Genomic DNA, 17,018 nt, shown 5'->3' with positions numbered 1-17,018 from the left:
ATTTAAGTTCTACCTTCTGGTTTGGGAGAAGATTCTGTTTGGTTTTTAAATATATTTCCCCCATGCCAACATGTACTAAGTACATAATACAACAATTATTTAGAGGTTATATTCACAGCAGAGGCTGCTCTAAGGATGTTAGCTTTTGTGAATCCATCAAGCAGATAATTCTCTCTGGGATTTTACAAATTTTTGAGAGCACGGCCTAAATGTTCTGAAGTTAGTGAGCCTCTGCTATTCTCAGAAATTTTGTCCCTGAAAATTTGTGTGCTGTTTCTCTGCTTAGAAAACCTTTCCCCAAGAATGCCTGTCAATGCAAGTAAAATCCTACTTCTTGGGACTTCCCTGGTGGTTCAGTGGTTAAGAATCCACCTTGCAACGCAGGGGAATCGGGTTCGATCCCTGGCTGGGGAACTAAGATCCCACATGCCGAGGGGCAACTAAGTCAGACTGCCACAACCACGGAGGCTGCATGCCACAACTCTGAGTCCGTATGCCGCAACGAAAGGTCCCACACGACACAGCGAGAGCCTAGTGCTGCAACTGAGACCTGAATAAATAAATAAATGTTAAAAAAAATCCTACCTCCTCCTCCAGGTAGCCTTCACAGGTGACCTCTGCCCTGGGCCATTATTTTCCTTAAAATCATTTAACTCTCCTCCTGGCAATCTGTCATAGTTGTTATTAACTCAGAAGAAGGAACGGTAGGGAGGACCATCCATAGTCACATGCATCCAGCACTTCCTACCTATGTGCTGGGCACCATGCCTGGTGCTTTGTAAATGTTTCCTTGTTTAATCCTCATGTCCTCTCTGTGAGATGAACCATGCAGTCCTTCTTTTACAGATGTGGGACCCCCAGCTTCAGAAAAGCCCCAGTTCCCCAACTCTTATAATCAGTCAGTGCAATTCACTCAGCTAATCAGAGGCAGAACCAGGCTGGGGAACCACTGACCACTCACTGCTCTCGATGGCCTTGGCCCCAGTCTGATTTTGCTTAGAGTCATCACCTTCTAGATCTTTCTTCTCCAACACATCAGGCCTTAGAAGACATGGCCCATATCCAACCTAACACTATTCCTCCTGACTTGGAAGGGAGCTGTTTAAGGGCATGCCTGGTGGGAATCTCTCAGGACTGAGGCAGCCGTGGATGAATAGAGACTTCTCCTGAGGAGAGCATGGACTAAATGGCTCTGGGTTGTTTTCTGGAAAGAATGGGATTCCAGGGCCTTTTCTGGCAGTTCTAATAACAGCAAAAGAGGTTTTATCTCCGCCTCCCAGAATTGTCCAGAACCTCCAATGAGGTCTTCTACTCACCTACCATTCCCAGTGCCTGCAGTTCCCATTACATGATGTGTGGACATGTGGACAAGAAGAAAACCATGTTTTTCATGAAGGATAGAATAATCAGCATTTCCAAACTCAAAGGGGCTTTTAAATCTGCCTCATTAGAAAGTCATGGTCTGATGACAATCTCGCTTCTTCTTCCTCTGCATGGATACTGATCGTACTGGGAGCCACTGTTTTCAGCTTCCTCTCCTTCAGTTCAGTCGCTCAGTCGTGTCCGACTCTTTGCGACCCCATGAATCGCAGCACGCCAGGCCTCCCTGTCCATCACCAACTCCCGGAGTTCATCCAGACTCACATCCATCGAGTCAGTGATGCCATCCAGCCATCTCATCCTCTGTCGTCCCCTTCTCCTCCTGCCCCCAATCCCTCACAGCATCAGAGTCTTTTCCAATGAGTCAGCTCTTCGCATGAGGTGGCCAAAGTACTGGAGTTTCAGCTTCAGCATCATTCCTTCCAAAGAAATCCCAGGGCTGATCTCCTTCACAATGGACTGGTTGGATCTCCTTGCAGTCCAAGGGACTCTCAAGAGTCTTCTCCAACACCACAGTTCAAAAGCATCAATTCTTCGGCACTCAGCCTTCTTCACAGTCCAATTCTCACATCCATACATGACCACAGGAAAAACCATAGCCTTGACTAGACTAACCTTTGTTGGCAAAGTAATGTCTCTGCTTTTGAACATGCTACCTAGGTTGGTCATAAGTTTCCTTCCAAGGAGTAAGCGTCTTTTAATTTCATGGCTGCAGTCACCATCTGCAGTGATTTTGGAGCCCCCAAAAATAAAGTCTGACACTGTTTCCACTGTTTCCCCATCTATTTCCCATGAAGTGGTGGGACCAGATGCCATGATCTTCGTTTTCTGAATGTTGAGCTTTAAGCCAACTTTTTCACTCTCTGCTTTCACTTTCATCAAGAGGCTTTTGAGTTCCTCTTCACTTTCTGCCATAAGGGTGGTGTCATCTGCATATCTGAGGTTATTGATATTTCTCCCAGCAATCTTGATTCCAGCTTGTGTTTCTTCCAGTCCAGCATTTCTCATGATGTACTCTGCATATAAGTTAAATAAACAGGGTGACAATATACAGCCTTGACATACTCCTTTTCCTATTTGGAACCAGTCTGTTGTTCCATGTCCAGTTCTAACTGTTGCTTCCTGACCTGCATACAAATTTCTCAAGTGGCAGATCAGGTGGTCTGGTATTCCCATCTCTTTCAGAATTTTCCACAGTTTATTGTGATCCACACAGTCAAAGGCTTTGGCATAGTCAATAAAGCAGAAATAGATGTTTTTCTGGAACTCTCTTGCTTTATCCATGATCCAGTGGATGTTGGCAATTTGATCTCTGGTTCCTCTACCTTTTCTAAAACCAGCTTGAACATCTGGAAGTTCATGGTTCACATATTGCTGAAGCCTGGCTTGGAGAATTTCGAGCATTACTTTACTAGCGTGTGAGATGAGTGCAATTGTGCGGTAGTTTGAGCATTCTTTGGCATTGCCTTTCTTTGGGATTGGAATGCAAACTGACCTTTTCCAGTCCTGTGGCCACTGCTGAGTTTTCCAAATTTGCTGGCATATTGAGTGCAGCACTTTCACAGCATCATCTTTCAGGATTTGGAATAGCTCAACTGGAATTTCAGCACCTCCACTAGCTTTGTTCGTAGTGATGCTTTCTAAGGCCCACTTGACTTCACATTCCAGGATGTCTGGCTCTAGGTCAGCGATCACACCATCGTGATTATCTGGGTTGTGAAGATCTTTTTTGTACAGTTCTTCTGTGTATTCTTGCCATCTCTTCTTAATATCTTCTGCTTCTGTTAGGTCCATACCATTTCTGTTCTTTATCGAGCCCATCTTTGCATGAAATGTTCCCTTGGTATCTCTAATTTTCTTGAAGAGATCTCTAGTCTTTCCCATTCTGCTGTTTTACTCTATTTCTTTGCATTGATGGCTGAAGGCTTCCTTATCTCTCCTTGCTATTCTTTGGAACTCTGCATTCAGATGCTTATATCTTTCCTTTTCTCCTTTGCTTTTCAATTTTCTTCTTTTCACAGCTATTTGTAAGGCCTCCCCAGACAGCCATTTTGCTTTTTTGCATTTCTTTTCCATGGGGATGGTCTTGATCCCTGTCTCCTGCACAATGTCATGAACCTCATTCCATAGCTCATCAGGCACTCTATCCATCAGATCTAGGCCCTTAAATCTATTTCTCACTTCTACTGTATAATCATAAGGGATTTGATTTAGGTCATACCTGAATGGTCTAGTGGTTTTCCCTACTTTCTTCAAGTTAAGTCTGAATTTGGGAATAAGGAGTTCATGGTCTGAGCCACAGTCAGCTCCCAGTCTTGATTTTCCTGACTGTATAGAGTTTCTCCATCTTTGGCTGCAAAGAATATAATCAATCTGATTTCAGTGTTGACCATCTGGTGATGTCCATGTATAGAGTCTTCTCTTGTGTTGTTGAAGACGGTGTTTGTTATGACCAGTGCATTTTCTTGGCAAAACTCTATTAGTCTTTGCCCTGCTTCATTCCGTATTCCAAGGCCAAATTTGCCTGCTACTCCAGGTGTTTCTTGACTTCCTACTTTCGCATTCCAGTCCCCTATAATGAAAAGGACATCTTTTTGGGGTGTTAGTTCTAAAAGGTCTTGTAGGTCTTCATAGAACCGTTCAACTTCAGCTTCTTCAGCATTACTGGTTGGGGCATAGACTTGGATTACTGTGATATTGAATGGTTTGCCTTGGAAACGAACAGAGATCATTCTGTCATTTTTGAGATTGCATCCAAGTACTGCATTTGGGACTCTTTTGTTGACCATGATGGCCTCTCCATTTCTTCTGAGGGATTCCTGCCCGCAGTAGTCAGTATCTTACCCAGTCTGAAAGCTCCAGAATGAAGCTCTGGAGCTGACGGTGTCATTTACCTCCCCAGACCCCAGATCCAAAGATGGCAGCTGCCAATAAGCAGGAAAAGTCTTGGGAAGCCTGAGTCCCCAGATGTTGGATCACAGTCACAAACAATCAAACCTTCCTGATGAAGCCTGTGACCACTGAATACCTAGAGTCTCTGGTTATAAAAGGACACTAACAATGCCCACAAATACTCCATTCTGGGTCCGCAAGTCTGACAGAGATCCTGTTTGATAAGCCGAGTTCAACAGAAAGGAAATGAAACAGCCCTCTGTTCTGTTTTCTAGAGCGAGGTATGGGTTGAACGAAGAGCACAGAGACAGGCTTGAGTTTGGAGCCAAAAACCAAGGCAAGCCTGTGGGTCCCCAGGCAAGATAAACCAGTCAATATTAAAGGAAATCAATGCTGAATACTCATTGGAAAGACCTATGCTGGTGCTCCAGTATTTTGGTCACCGGATGCAAACAGCTGACTCATTGGAAAAGTCCCTGATCCTGGGAAAGACTGAGGGAAGAAGGAGAAGAGCAGGTTAGAGGATAAGATGGCTGGATGGTATCACTGATCTTGGGCAAGCTCAAGGATATGGTGAGGGACAGGGAGGCCTGACATGCTGCAGTCCATTAAGTTGCAAAGAGTTGGACATGACTGGGTGACTGAACAAGTGCAATTCATCTTCCCAGCCACAGCTGGTGAGAAAGGGAAAGCTATTAAGAGTCAGTACCAGGGGCAGTGAATCAATAGATAGAAGCGTTGAGTCTCCTCAGGCGCTTTCCCTGGTGCTGGTGTTGGTGATAGCATTACTGGGTTCAGTCACTAAGTTGTGTCCAACTCTTGGGACCCTGTAGACTGCAGCCCGCCAGGCTCCTCCTCTACCCATGGGATATTCCAGACGAGAATACTGGAGTGGGTTGCCATGCCCTTTTCCAGGGGATCTTCCCAACCCAGGGAATCAAACCTGCATCTCCTGCTTTGCAGATGGATTCTTTACTGCTGAGCCAGCAGGGAAGCCCCTCCTGGAGGTGTGACGGCATACTTACTAGTGGGGTCTGGGACCTGGACTTCAGGGACTCACTCTGACCTACTAGTTTTGTAGTAGTTTTGTAATATTGGCATTTAACCTTGCTAAACCTTAGTTTTCTAATATGTAAAGTAGAACACTATCTCTACCTCCAAGGATGGTGCTCACCATCATAGGAGATGACATTATAAAGCAGGTAAACTGGTCTTTGGTCCTTAATACACTGGGTATAACGCCTCCTGCAGCTCCCTGAGATCTCACTGTGCAGGGTGACCCTGAGAACAAGGCCACCACAGACTCCCAAGTAGAGAAACAAAACACCCTGTCTTTCAGAAGCAGCACTGATTTCTGTTCTTTTCCTGGATGGAAGCTTTCTTTGACTTTCTCCGACTCTGAAAAGAACAAACCCTCCCTTGAAGGGAATTATAAAAGAACAAAGGCAGAGTCATTGTCCCAAGACACCAGCACTTCAGCAGTGGTTGGGCTGATTGAGAAAACAATTCCTCCTTAGTGGAGGGAACGCCTTATCTGTTTAATTGATCTGCTTTCCTTTCTCTGAATAAAGGTTATCATGTGGCAGAGGCAGCACCCAGAAGCTGGCAAGCTGACAGCAGAGGTCGTATACTGAGGATCAGCTGAAACGACCCACCTGCAGAATCCTTCAAGCAAGGAGTTTAGCCACCACTTACGACCCCAGAAAAGAAGGGGAATCCTCAGGATAATAGCACAGAGGATGCTCAGCTGTGCTGGTGTCTCTTAGCCTAACACTTCCCCAGGGCAGAACCTCCAGTTCTATCTACACTGAGACGTGATGTCTTCAGTTCCCGAAGCAGGAGTCTTGGTTTTGTCAAAACCCTATACAACTTCAAAATCTCTGCACAACAAACAGGAGTTGTCTTAACCTGCCGGCCGGGGCCTGGGACACCTGGCTGTTTTCCATCCTGAGACCCCACAGGCTCCCAGTTGGTGTCACACCTCAGCATTTTTGTTTGCCTCCTTACCTTTTAATAGCAAATATAATGGCTCCAACCCCATCTTTCAGGGCTGTGCCTAGGGTGAGGCAAGTGAGCACTCACCCAGGGGCCCCATAAACCTCAGATCGGAGATAAAGAATATGTCAATGACATATTTTTAAAAGTCAAAATTAATGCAAAATGAAGAATTTCATCACCTATTCAGTATAAATCTATATCCCTTCCTACTTGAGAACTTCTGAATGTATCTGTATTTAAGTTAAGAGAAAATCGTACTATATGTTTTAAGTGGTAAATTTTTAAGTGATTAAAAATATTTTTCTTTTCTAATAAAAAATTAATGCAAAATAATACAAGATGAACAAAATATGAAAATGGAAATAAACACAGGGCTCTGCAGGGGCAGAAATTACCATGAGACAAGGGGACACGATTGAGCTGTGTAGAAGGAAAACGAGGGTCTCGTGTAGGCTGGGCCTCATCTTGACTTAACATTTCGGTATTTTGTTCCTCATGGATCTACTTCATTCATTTTAAACACTTCACAATACTGCATTAGAGTTTCATTTAGCGTGGTTACACCTTCCGCCCAGGTCCTCACCTCAGTCTTGGCCCAGGCACTGACAGAGGGCTTATAACGCGCCAGGCGCAGGTGGGAGCATCCTTGAGCAGTCGTCAGGGCCAGAGGCCTGGAGGGTCTCTGCCCTCACAGCCCCTTGTTCGCCAGGAGGAACGGGAAGGGTCGGGAGGCAAAAAGCCAGCCCAGGGTCGTTGCCGAGACCGTATTCCCACCCCAAGGGTCTTGCTCCTGTGGTCTCTCCCCCACTGACGATTTCAAGCCGCAACCCCCATCAGAGGAGCCATACCGAGTCCCAGAGAAACACAGTGACATAGTGACACGCGTGTCCCTGAACACACGTTAGGGACACAGCAATGTGCAGAGGTCACAGCAGCACAGAGGTGACAAGGCGGGGGGGCAAAGGCAGCGTGGATGTCCGCTCCCTGCCTACACACTCTCCCAGCCTGCACACTCTCTCCCCGAGTGCTGAACACTGTCCTCACCGAGGGCCTGAGAGCCGCAGCCCCGATGCCTGCCTGTTCTGCAGCTGCGCGCCCAGCTCCCCCCTCCCATGCCAGCCTCCGAGCTCCGTGAACCTACAGAGCCATGCTGCCTGTTCCAGACAGGTGTCTCGTCATTCACAGCACAGTGAAAGATGCCCACTGCGTTTCTATAGCACTTTCCTAATAACACTCTTTTTTAAAATTATTTTTTAATGAAGGATAATTCCTTTGCAGAATTTTCCTGTTTTCTGTCAAACTTCGACATGAATCAGCCACCAGTATACATATATCCCCCCACTTTTGAACCTCCCTCCCATCTCCCTCCCCATCCCACCCCTCTAGGTTGATACAGAGCCCCTGGTTGAGTTTCCCAAGCCATACAGCAAATTCCTGTCGGCTATCTATTTTACATATGGTAATGTAAGTTTCCATGTTACTCTTTCCATACATCTAAAAATACGGAATGCTTCACGACCTTGCACCTCATCCTTACGCAGGGGCCAGGCTAATCTTCTCTGTATCATTCCAATATTAGTGTATGTGCTGCCGAAGCAAGCACCCTAATAATCCTTTTATCGAGTGCTAAGTTCTTTATCTGTACGATATGTTCAACCCTCACTTCTCTCTGCAGTTGTTTTTATTCACATTATTAGTGGTTGGAGAAATTGAGGCCCAGAGAGGTCAAAGATTTTGCCTAAGGTCACACAGCAACAATGACTCAACTAGAATTCAGAGTTATCTGGCCCCAAAGTTCACGTCATAACCATCACTACACATTCCTATCCAGTAGCTCATCTGTACTTCCAACCACTCAGGTATTTTTAGATGAGCAATCTGAGACTCAACAAGTTCAAGTGCCCATTTCCAAGGTCACTGAGACAGCTGGTGCAAAAGAGAGACCTTGAATGTGGGTTTTCTGATTTTAAAACCATGATCTCGTTACACTGGGCATCACTCTTCCTCAAACTTAGGCTAACCAGTGAGATGAGAACAGATACACCTGAGTTTTATGACGGTTCACTGACCTGTGGTCCAGCTATTCCTGGGGGCCCTGGGAGGCCTCTGGGCCCAGCATCCCCCTGCAGCAGGAAGAACGGGGAGAAAAAAAGAAAAAACAGCAGGAATAAGTGTCTGGACCTGACATACGGCATCGTCAGCAAGATGTCCACTTCCATATCATTCACTCATTTCCCATGGGATTCCCAGGTCCCCACCTGCCCCTCAGTGTCTGAGCAAAGGCAGGCGGTGATAAGGTGTGTGGCTGTGCATTCAAGGGTATAACCCACCCCCAAAGTGGTAAATGGTGCAGGAACCAGTCCCCAAGGTGACCCCAAGGATCCTCGGCTCCCAGCGGGTACCAGAGAGGCAGTGCTGGCGTCTCCAAGATGATTCACTTCGTCCCAATGATAATAACGAAATCTCCTCTTTTGTTCCTACCTTTTTCCCTTCTGTGCCTTCTCTCCCTGGCTTTCCTGGGAGACCTTTGTCCCCTTTAAAACCTGGAAGACCAGGGAGGCCTGGGGGGCCCGGGGGACAGTCATTGCACACGTCCTGAGAGAAAGAGTAACATGATAATACAGTTACTTGTAAAACAAAAGGTGACCCATAGCTCCAACCCCTCCAGACAGGAGGAAGCCAGCAAATGATGAAAAAGCAAACGGGTAGATGGAGTCATTACCCACAGCCTGTGTCAAACTTCATGTTTTTCTCTCTCGTTCTTAAGCTAGGTTTCAGCATTGATATATCTGTATTATTACCGCACGTCTCCCTACTTCTGGCCAATGGCTGAAATGTAGCCCAAGACCAAGATGTCAAAAGCACATGTACTGATGTCTGTGAACGTCTAAAAATATTCACAGTACAGATTTAAAGCAAGCATTTAGTACTGTAAGAAACAGCATGCTTTGTCCCTAAAGCCAGAGACAAAACAATGCTGGAGGTTGAATTCTCTGTCTCACAAGTTTACCCAAGTGGTTTCTGAACAAAGAAGCAAAATAAAGAACATAAGAGGCAACCCGCCTCCCCGAGGTCTTGCTCACTGTAACACACACCAAGTATCGCCTGGCATTCTTCTTAGTCCAAGTGAAACTCACTCAGTCGTGTCCAACTCATTGCAACCCCAAGCAGTATACAGTCCCTGGAATTCTCCATGGCAGAACACTGGAGTGGAGTATCTTCACAACCCAGGGATCAAACCCAGGTCTCCTGCATTGCACGCGGATTCTTTAGCAGCTGAGCCACAAGGGAAACCCTTCTCAGTCCAAAGTAGGTATTTAATCAAGGCTCTCTGGAATGGAGCTTTGCTCCTTGGCTCTGAGGTAGGTGAGTTCTGTCCCTGGAATGAATTTAAAGCCCAGGGAACCAATTCTCGAGCTTGTCTGTGTCATCCCCAGGTCTTACAGTTTGGAGCACAGTAAACCCCAAATGAAATTCACTGGCCTGACCACACTCTGGTCCAACTCACACCCCAGCGTCTTGGACTGCTCCTTCCTTGTGCTGTCGTCGTGCTCAGTCATGTCCGAGTCTTTGTGATCCCATCGACTGTAGATGGGCTCCTCTGTCCATGGAATTTCCCAGGCAAGCATACTGAAGTGGGTTACCATGTCTCCCTCCAGGGGACCTTCCTGACCCAGGGATCCAACCCACACCTCCTGCATCTCTTGCATTGCAGGCGGATTCTTTACCATGGCGCTCCTTCCAAGCCTTCACTCTAATCCTGTCTTCCTCCCCGATTCCCTCCTTGTGATAAAGTTTAAATAAAGTAAAACAAGGATGGCTCTCGGAACAGTGCCAGATCATTTCCAGAGCCTTCGGCTTTGTTATGAATTCACGTACTCAGCCAGCAGCTCCCTCACTGTTGGGCGCTGCGCTCTTCTGCTTCGAGACCACAGTAAACAGCTGTCTTGAAGAGCTCACGGATCCATGGCACCAACTGACCCAAGCAAATGCGCTAACTCAGGCCTTGAGCTGCTCCACTGGAGAGACGGGCCAAAACTTGCTCACATTCACAGCGGGTGATGTCTCAGGTGGCCTGGCACTCATCTTGATCTCTAATTCAGGATGGACGGGCTTTCATCAACAAAAAGCACCTCTGAGCAGTCCACCTTCCTTTCAGGTGCTCTCGCCTACTCAATCTTTGATGTTTCTTTAGAGGTGTCCTACTCCAAGAAGCCCTCCTGATTGCTTCACACTGGGGGTATGCTTCTGCCCCTGAGAACCTCTTGCTACAGAAGCACCTGTCTCACTATAGAGTGGTCTCTTTATAGCTCCATGCCGTCCCCACCAAGCACAAAAAAAAAAAAAAAAAATGTGTGAGCTCTTCGAGAACAGAAGTAGAGTTGCTTTATCTCTGCATGTCCGATTTATAGCAAATAATCTTCCACAGAGCATGAGCTCCGTGAGGGGCCCAGCCGACCCAATCAACCACCACCAATTGACCTTCACACACCTAGTGCCATCTCCCTTTAATGGGTGGTTTCAGAAGCTGGTTGAAATGTTGAGGGGAACGAAATGTTGGGTATGTGAAGAAATGGCAAATGAGGTGAGCCGAAGGACACTGTCTTCAGTTGCTGCTGTTTGGAAGGGTGGCAGACTAGGGAGAAACTCTTCTATTCCTAAACCATCTCTATAGTTGCTTAAAATAGGATATATCTGTGAAATAGGGCAACCCCAGACACAGGATGCATGGAAGCAGAGCTAGGCTGATTGCAGAAGGACGTCCAGACACTAAGAATTTTTGGACTTGGAGGGTACAGTGGGATCCACAGCAGAAAGCCATCGCATCTAAGACAAGATCTCACTGTTTTCTCATTTCTTGTCGATTTCTGGCGTGGATAAGTCAGCCTGAGCGTGTCTTAGTCACACTTCCTGTGAGCATTGTTTCCTGATGGCCAGGGCAGCCCCCAGACTTGCTAGAGAGGGGGCTGGACTTAACATAGGGACCTGGTCCTGGAATCCAGTGTGCACAGGGCAAGACCAGCCCCTGACCCGCTCTCCCACCAAGCCTCCCTTTGCCCCTGTGCCCGTGGGACCCCAGCCCCTGGACCTGGGACACCTCAGTCATGTGGATGCTAGCACTGGGATCCAGGCGGGCTGCCCCCAAACACATCTCAGTGGCATATTAACTACTGCGAATTAAAGGTACTTAAGAAATGGTCAGTGTAAGACAGACATTGATACTTCTGTCTTCTCTAAAACAGGAAATAAACCAAAATACAGGAAATAAACCTCTCACATGAAAGGGGCCCTCCCTGAAGTTGGACGTGGGAGGACACCTTTATCCCCAGAAACCGGGACTTCAGGGTATAAACTGAAGCCTGTATAAATCTTCAGTTTTAATTTACTACCCTGAACCTAAGCTCTGCTTAAAGTCTTCACTAATGAAGCACCCAAAGCCTATGTTTCTTTGCCCTGTAAATTCCTCACAAATGTCTTATGTCTTTATCTACAAAGTATGAAAGCTGCCTGTTTGGCCACTTTTTAGGTCTCATTTCTAGGAGACCTCCATGTGCACAAATTAAAACTTATTCTGCTCCTGTTAATGCCTTGTGTCAATGTTTAGTCCCACCACAGAACTCAAGAGGACAGACAGGTAGAATTTTCTCCCTCCCCATCACCAGCCAGAGTTCTGTGTCCAGCTGGACAGGCTTGCCCATACCACAGTGAAGCCTCTGCCCACTTGGAGTTCACAGCTACACCTTTCCAAGCCTCAGTCTCCCTATCTGTGAAATGAGAACCTCAGATTCTGGGGAGAAATACATGGCGAGAACACAGGAGTTTCAGCTGCCATGTACATCCCTGTGGTTTCAGCTGTAATTTTCCTCCCTTTGCCCCACTGGCAGATCAGAGAGATGACCCTGATCATCAATTCTGCTCCCAACTCTTCCACTTAACTGAGTCATCTCAGGCAAGCCACTTTAGTTCCTTTGAGTTCACTTCCATATCTGTTAACAAGGCTCCTTCTCCTACCTTGGGAGAGAGTTCAAATTTTAATACATGTGAAGCATCTAGCATGTTGCAAGCTCCAGTGTGTAAATGCAGACTCCCCTTTGTCTCCATCCCCTTCCTATTTCCTGAGACATTTTCAGCAAACCCTGTGTCATTGTATTTGATGCAGGACAGCAGACCAAGCAAGCGCTCAAAACTGCATAACCCTGGAGGGATGCTGCGGTCTCTTGCCAGGCACAGAAATCATCTCCAGATCATCTCACAAGAACTTCTACTGGATTCCTGAACCTTCAGTACACGTTCACGCCAAGCGTGTAGCCTGTACCTCAAACCTCGAGCTGACAGCCAAGGAACTCACTACCTGCCTGTCCTGCATCAGGTGGCTGTCAGGAAGCTTGGACACACGCAAAGATGAAGTCACGTAGCAGAGGGGTCAAGAGCATGAGGAACTGGAGCTGGTCACACTGGGAGTGAGTGTTGGCTCTGCCACCGTCCAGCTCAGTCACCTTGAACAAGTGTCTGGCCCACCCCTGCCCACCTCCTGCTCTGCAAAAGGCAGCAGGTAATAGTACCCAAAGTCCACCTAATCAAAGCCATGTTTTTTCCAGTAGTCATGTATGGATGTGAGACTTGGACTATAAAGTAGGCTGCACACCAAAGAATTGATGCTTTCAAACTGTGGTGCTGGAGAAGACTCTTGAGAGTTCCTTGGACAGCAAGGAGATTAAACCAGTCAATCCTAAAGGAAATAAACCCTGAATATTCATCAGAAGGACTGATGCTGAGGCTGAAGCTCCAAAACTTTGTCCACCTGACGTGAAGGGCCGACTCATTGGAAAAAACCCTGGTGCTGGCAAAGATGGAAGGCAGGAAGAGAAGGGGATGACAGAGGATGAGATGGAATCATTGACTCAATGGACATGCGTTTGAGCAAACTCTGGGAGATGGTGAAGGACAGGGAAGCCTGGCGTGCTGCAAGTCCATGGGGTCACAAAGTCAGACATGACTGAGCAACTGAATGAAACAGTAACTGGGTTGTTGGCAGGGACTGGGTGAAACAATATTTATCCTGGGAATCGTCTAACGGAGAGGCCTTGAGGAGGACCTCTTGGGCACAGATCCAATCATGGAAGTTTAGTAAATGGGAACTCTTAGAATACGAAGTTTCTACTCAGGCAGTCTTCCAATGACCAGAAGGAGGCAAATTTTCTGTAACGAAAGATGCCTTCTCAGCAAGAGAGGGTTCCCCGCCGACAGCCACCCCATCAGGCTTTAACCGACATCAAGATGGCAGTGGGTGATTATCAACTAGGGAGCCAGGACAGTGACTCTGCAAACCTGGGCAAACCCACGAGGGCCAGGCTCTCGTCTACAGAGTTTCCAGGCAAAGCACAGCTCTGGAAGGCCAGGGAGTCTCAGGTGCTGCCCTTAATGTAGGTGCTCACGTTCTCTCTGCAGTTCCTGGCTGCTACACCCTTTGGCAGGTCAGAAGTATCAATTTGACTAAACGTCTGTTTCAATGCTGCGGCTGTAAAGCTCACAGCAGTCACTCCTGTTATCTCTGCCTTAAAGACTGGGGCACTTTGAGGCTGTAATCCTTAAGGGGAGGTGGGGGACAAGAACCGAGGCGAACCCAATGCCTTCCCAGTGGGACAGAATTAGAGAAAAATCACCTAGACTAAAAAGCCTGTACTAAATAGGACTTCAATAGATAATGATTTCTTGCCATGTCCTGGTTGTAAAAAAAAAAAAAAAAAAAAAAAAAAACTCCCTCTCGTCAGTAAAAATCAAGAAAGATTGCTCCACTCCTCATTTTTAAGTAAAATGTATCATTTTCCATCAAGGCATCTCAATGTGTAGAGATGAAAAGTCCCAGGCTTCTGAGAAGGTTTCCTTTTTCCTTTTGCTCTCCTCCCTTGCTCTCATGCAGGAACCGGGTGCTTTCAAATGCCTCCCAAGTGGTTTTTAGAAGACAGGAGAGGAGGGAGGGGCGGTCACGCAAAAGGCAGGGCCAGGTTCCACCCAAAGTTCAGACCAAGGCTGAGAACAGAGGCAGCAAACGGTCCCCCACGTGTGTGGCCACAGGACCGCTCTTCCAGAAACATGGATCTTACCCCGCTCTGTCCTGCCTGTCCCCCTTCTCCGTTCAAGACCCGAGGTCCCTGGCCGAGCTCCCAGGCAGCCAACTCTCCGCCCTATCTCAACCGAGCTCTCTCAGCTCACGTCCCCCACCCCCCGGGGAGAGAGTGCTGTGGTTCTGATGATGAGCTCCATCTGTGCTCAGATCCAGACTCCAAGGGCCCAGCAGCTCACTCCACCGCTCGGCACCTGCGCCCTGGACCTGGCACTAGCAGGATCCTCACCCAACCTGCTGTATTCTGCCCAGGTTTGTCTTTTCAGAACCCTAGGACGCAGTCCTGTGTGGGCTCCAAAGTCAGTCTCTGGACTCGTTGAGGAGTGGATTCTATTCCCAGAAAGTCGCTGACCCTCATGGTGACTCAGGTTTCTAACAAACAAAGTGCTAGTCACTAAGTCTTATCTGACTCTTTGCGACCCCATGGACTATAGCCCACCAGGCTCCTCTGTCCATGGGATTCTCCAGGCAAGAATACTGGAGGGGGTTGCCATTCCCTTCTCCAGGGGATAGCCCGGATGCAGGGATCAAACCCAGGCTTCCTGCATTGCAGGCCGATTCTTTACTGTCTGAGCCACCAGGGAAGCCCTATAAAGGGTGACATACATCCCTGGGTGGGCTCAGACCACCAACCTTTTGGTTAACCGCCGGATGTGCTAACTGACTGCACCAGAAACACACCAGCATAGTCTTAAAATCCCCTGGAGAAGGGAATGGCTACCAACTCCAGTGTTCTTGCCTAGAGAATCCCATGGACAGAGGGGCCTGGCAGGTTGCAGAACATGAGGTTTCAAAGAGTCTGACATGACTGAGCAACTAACAAGCAAAACGAGGACATAAATGGTACCAACCTCATGGAGCAATTGCAGACATGAGAGATGCACGTGAAGCATTAACCATAGTACCACCCGGAAGGATTTCCCGTGACAACGGGTCTTATTGTCCAATAAGACAGCCACTAGCCACAGGTGGCCAGTAAGTACTTAGGATGTAGCTAGTGTGACCAAAGACCGGAATCTTTTTTTTTTTTTTTTCATTAAGTTAAACAAGTTTAAATTCACACATGTGGCCAGTGGCTTCTGTGCTGGACAGTGGATTTTAGCGCATTGCTGGCACGGCATGTTCTCAACAAATGTTGTTATAGTTGTTTATACTCTAACGTAGTTGCTCAGACCAAAATAAAAAAAGAAAGACCATATTATTGACATCTCCAGTCTCCCCCTCACAACTCTCAAAAGGCATGCACATTTATGTTTTTACCTTCACCAAGAGATTTACGTCCCCTGGAGACAGTACTGAAGAGGGGCCCTGTCAAAGTAAAAATAAATAAATACATACACACGAGTGCACACCGCATATCCCATGCTTCTGCAGCAAGCAGCCTTCAAAATGTGACTGTAACAGGTGACATGTCTACACAGGACACAAAGAGCCTGGTCTACACCCCACGCTTGGGAACCACAGGCAGGCCCTTCTGAGCAGTCCTAACTAACATCAGACTTTCTGGTCCCGGCCTTCCTGGCCCTCTCTCTCCTGCTGGCCCCTCCTCCCCCTTCCAGCACCACCAGCAGTCCTATGGGTACTGTGGAAGATGAAGGGGGCGGGTTGTCCTTTACTCCAGGTGGGTAATAGCTGCCGCTGTCCTTCACATCTAGTAGGAACCTAAAGCAATTCCTTCAGCTCCCCCAGGTGAACTAGCATTTTAAGCCTCATTCGTCTTTATGAGTTGGAAGTCTCTAACTTCAGGAGGGGAGTTCAGAAATCAGGAGTAATTACAAAGCCTCTGAAGGTGTGAAGGAGTCTGCAGGTCCCCGAGTTCACACTCAAACCCACAGTGAGTTGGGAAGTGGCGTGTTATGACCATGGCAGGCCCAGAGCCCAAGTGGAGTGGAGGCTGGGTTCAGCCCAGGGTGCAAGGGACAGGAAGCTGGGAAGGAAAATGGAAATGCAAAGGCAGATGCTGAAGGGACGAGGGATTCTTAGGTAAGGACCGGAGACTGGCGTGCTGCTCTGCAAACTTCTGCACATTGCAGTGGACAAGGAGTGCCAGAGAGCCCACGGTCCAGAGGGAAGATGGCAGGCTTCCTCCAGAATGTTGGAAGCCTGGGACCACTAATAGACTTGTGGTGGCTGGTTCCTTCTGATTGAGTCCAGGTTTATCAGGTCTAGCCTGTTACAGAGACAATTTCCTGGCTTCCCCACTTTCCCTGACTCCATGGAGTTTCTGCCACATCCTGTGGCTGCAGATAGTGGCAGAGGCATTGTGTAAGTTCGCATAGGATAACCTTGGCACTGGCTGGGTGTACGTCATGCTTCCTAAGCTGAAATGCTCAAGTATTTAATCACTGAACTGGGTTGCAAGAGGACACCACCTGAGACAGACTGGGGTCGGGCTGAGTCAGAATCGGAGGTTCTGAAGTGGCCCCTTGCCTGCAGGGAAAGCTTGCCTAGGCTGCATCTGCTGGAGAAAGCCTAGAACACCCTTAGTTATCAGAGACCAACCCTGGGGAGGAAGGCCAACCCATGCTACACACTAATTGAGTAAAACTTTAAAAGGGGAGAGGGGTTTTATTTTGACATTGCATGTTTTCTCCAGGCAAGTTAATAACGCAAGATTTATACT

The 17,018-nt window shown here is 47.5% G+C and overlaps 1 protein-coding gene and 1 non-coding gene across 2 annotated transcripts in view; both read right to left on the bottom strand.

Moving 5' to 3' along the window:
* Window positions 1–17,018, bottom strand: part of COL22A1 (collagen type XXII alpha 1 chain) — a 223,280-nt gene that overhangs the window by 38,832 nt on the left and 167,430 nt on the right. The window contains exons 44-46 of the mRNA XM_055545712.1: window positions 15,656–15,703; window positions 8,752–8,865; window positions 8,340–8,393 (exon numbers count right to left, since the gene is read on the bottom strand). Of these exons, the coding sequence (XP_055401687.1) occupies window positions 8,340–8,393; window positions 8,752–8,865; window positions 15,656–15,703 (216 nt within the window). The remainder of the gene's footprint in view (window positions 1–8,339; window positions 8,394–8,751; window positions 8,866–15,655; window positions 15,704–17,018) is intronic.
* Window positions 7,767–7,873, bottom strand: LOC129627463 (U6 spliceosomal RNA). Its single transcript, XR_008702611.1, has one exon. It is a non-coding gene; the product is annotated as a U6 spliceosomal RNA (small nuclear RNA).

The sequence above is a fragment of the Bubalus kerabau genome, chromosome 14, assembly GCF_029407905.1.
Source record: "Bubalus kerabau isolate K-KA32 ecotype Philippines breed swamp buffalo chromosome 14, PCC_UOA_SB_1v2, whole genome shotgun sequence".
Classification (NCBI taxonomy): domain Eukaryota; kingdom Metazoa; phylum Chordata; class Mammalia; order Artiodactyla; family Bovidae; genus Bubalus; species Bubalus kerabau.
This window is presented reverse-complemented; position numbering and strand designations above follow the sequence as displayed.